Genomic DNA, 2,000 nt, shown 5'->3' on the forward strand with positions numbered 1-2,000 from the left:
GTTGGTGAATTATTTTTGGATACAAAATACAAATTTTTTTTTCCAACATTATAATCATTTTCTGCGTGTCGTCATCTTGATTCTTGATTGCGTTACTCAATCAACATCGAGATTCGAGAGCAAAAGAGCAAAAAAAAAATTTAAAATAAAAATATTTATTTATAAAAAAATAATCAACTGGAAAATTTTAATAAGTTGTAAAATTGAATGTTTTGGCGGCTACTGGATTTTTTTTCCTCTTCTTCTTCTTTTTTTGTATGTCGTATACAGAAGTTGTTTATTTTTTAGGAACGGTGAAAAAAGAAAATAAAATTGCTCAGTAGTCGGTTCGCGTTCAGGTCGATCACTTTTAAATCGTCCAAGAAAATTTTTTTTTAGAAATTTCGACGAAAGAAAAGTAGCAAAAAATGGTTAGTCTGCCATTGTGACTTTTTTCCCTTTGTAGAAATTATAGAAAGTATTTTTCCCTGATTTTAATCGAAATTTATTTTTTTTCTTTTTTTTTTTTCATAATCTGATATTGTTCACATATTTAAGCATGTAAGTGATTTATTGATAAAAAAAACCTTTTTTTTTTGCATTTTTACCACTTTCAAGTACTTGCGAAGGAAAATGTTTAAAAATGCAAATATGCGAAAATTTATCGTGGTTGCTCTTCCTTTAATTTGAAGGCAGCTGCTACCAAAACCGACTCTCCTTGTGTTTTCTAGCGTGTTTTAGTTCCTTGCGTGACTATAAAATTTTCCTGCTTACATAAAACACAGAAAAAAAAAATCGCAAAAACCACTAAAGGAAGTAATATTCGATTTTTCTACAGGCAAAAGATTTAACTGATGATTTGCGGGCTGTGCTCCAGCGCGCCTTTGGCATGTTTGAAGAAGACGGCTACATCGACACCGATAAGGTTTCCGTGATTCTCAAGACCTTGGGACATGCTTACGACAAGCATGAATTGGCCAAAGCCATCAAGGAGGAGGATGAGGACGACTCGGAGCAGCTGGATTTTGATCAATTTTGTCGCGTAATTTGCATTTTTATTCATGACGTCGACGAGGAAGTCGATGACGAGGTTTTGCAACAAGAATTGAAGGAAGCTTTCCGCTTGTACGACAAACAAGGCAATGGATATATTCCAACGTCGTCGTTGAAGGAAATCCTTGGGGCGCTTGATGATCAATTGACGAGCGACCAGTTGGATGAAATGATTACCGAAATCGATACCGATGGTTCGGGAACTGTAGATTTCGATGGTGAGTTGAAAAGTTTGTGTAAAAAAATTTTAAGGGACTAAAGCGCATTTAGTTTTGATTTTTGATCACGTGACTTAATTAATTTTTAAATAAAATTATTCACGTGATTTATTTAATTTCGAAATAAATTTAACCACGTGACTTTTTTAATTTCGAAAAAAATTTAACCACGTGACTTAATTAATTTTTAAATAAAATAATTCACGTGATTTATTAAATTTCGAAATAAATTGAACCACGTGACTTATTTAATTTCGAAAAAAATTTAATCACGTGACTTAATTAATTTTTAAATAAAATAATTCACGTGATATTTAATTTCGAAAAAAATTTAATCACGTGACTTAATTAATTTAAAAAAAAATAATTTACGTGATTTATTTAATTTCGAAAAAAAATAATCACGTGACTTAATTAATTTTTAAATAAAATAATTCACGTGATTTATTTAATTTCAAAATAAATTTAACCACGTGACTTATTTAATTTCGAAAAAAAATTAATCACGTGACTTAATTAATTTCGAAAAAAATTTAATCACGTGACTTAATTAATTTTTAAATAAAATAATTCACGTGGTTTATTTAATTTCGAAATAAATTGAACCACGTGATTTATTTAATTTCGAAATAAATTTAACCACGTGACTTATTTAATTTCGAAAAAAATTTAATCACGTGACTTATTTAATTTTTAAATAATTTAATCGAAAAAAATTTTCACGTGACTTATTTAATTTCGAAAAAAATA

General features: G+C 28.9%; 1 protein-coding gene across 1 annotated transcript; it reads left to right on the plus strand.

Moving 5' to 3' along the window:
* Positions 1–817: 817 nt before the first annotated feature.
* LOC134836679 (troponin C-like) lies at positions 818–1,250 on the plus strand (the record flags this gene model as incomplete). The annotated part of the gene is made up of 1 exon (XM_063851857.1): positions 818–1,250. A coding segment is annotated over one exon (433 nt), but the record flags the coding sequence as incomplete, so codon positions are not given.
* Positions 1,251–2,000: the final 750 nt, after the last annotated feature.

The sequence above is a fragment of the Culicoides brevitarsis genome, unplaced genomic scaffold (assembly GCF_036172545.1).
Source record: "Culicoides brevitarsis isolate CSIRO-B50_1 unplaced genomic scaffold, AGI_CSIRO_Cbre_v1 contig_140, whole genome shotgun sequence".
In the NCBI taxonomy this organism is placed as follows: domain Eukaryota; kingdom Metazoa; phylum Arthropoda; class Insecta; order Diptera; family Ceratopogonidae; genus Culicoides; species Culicoides brevitarsis.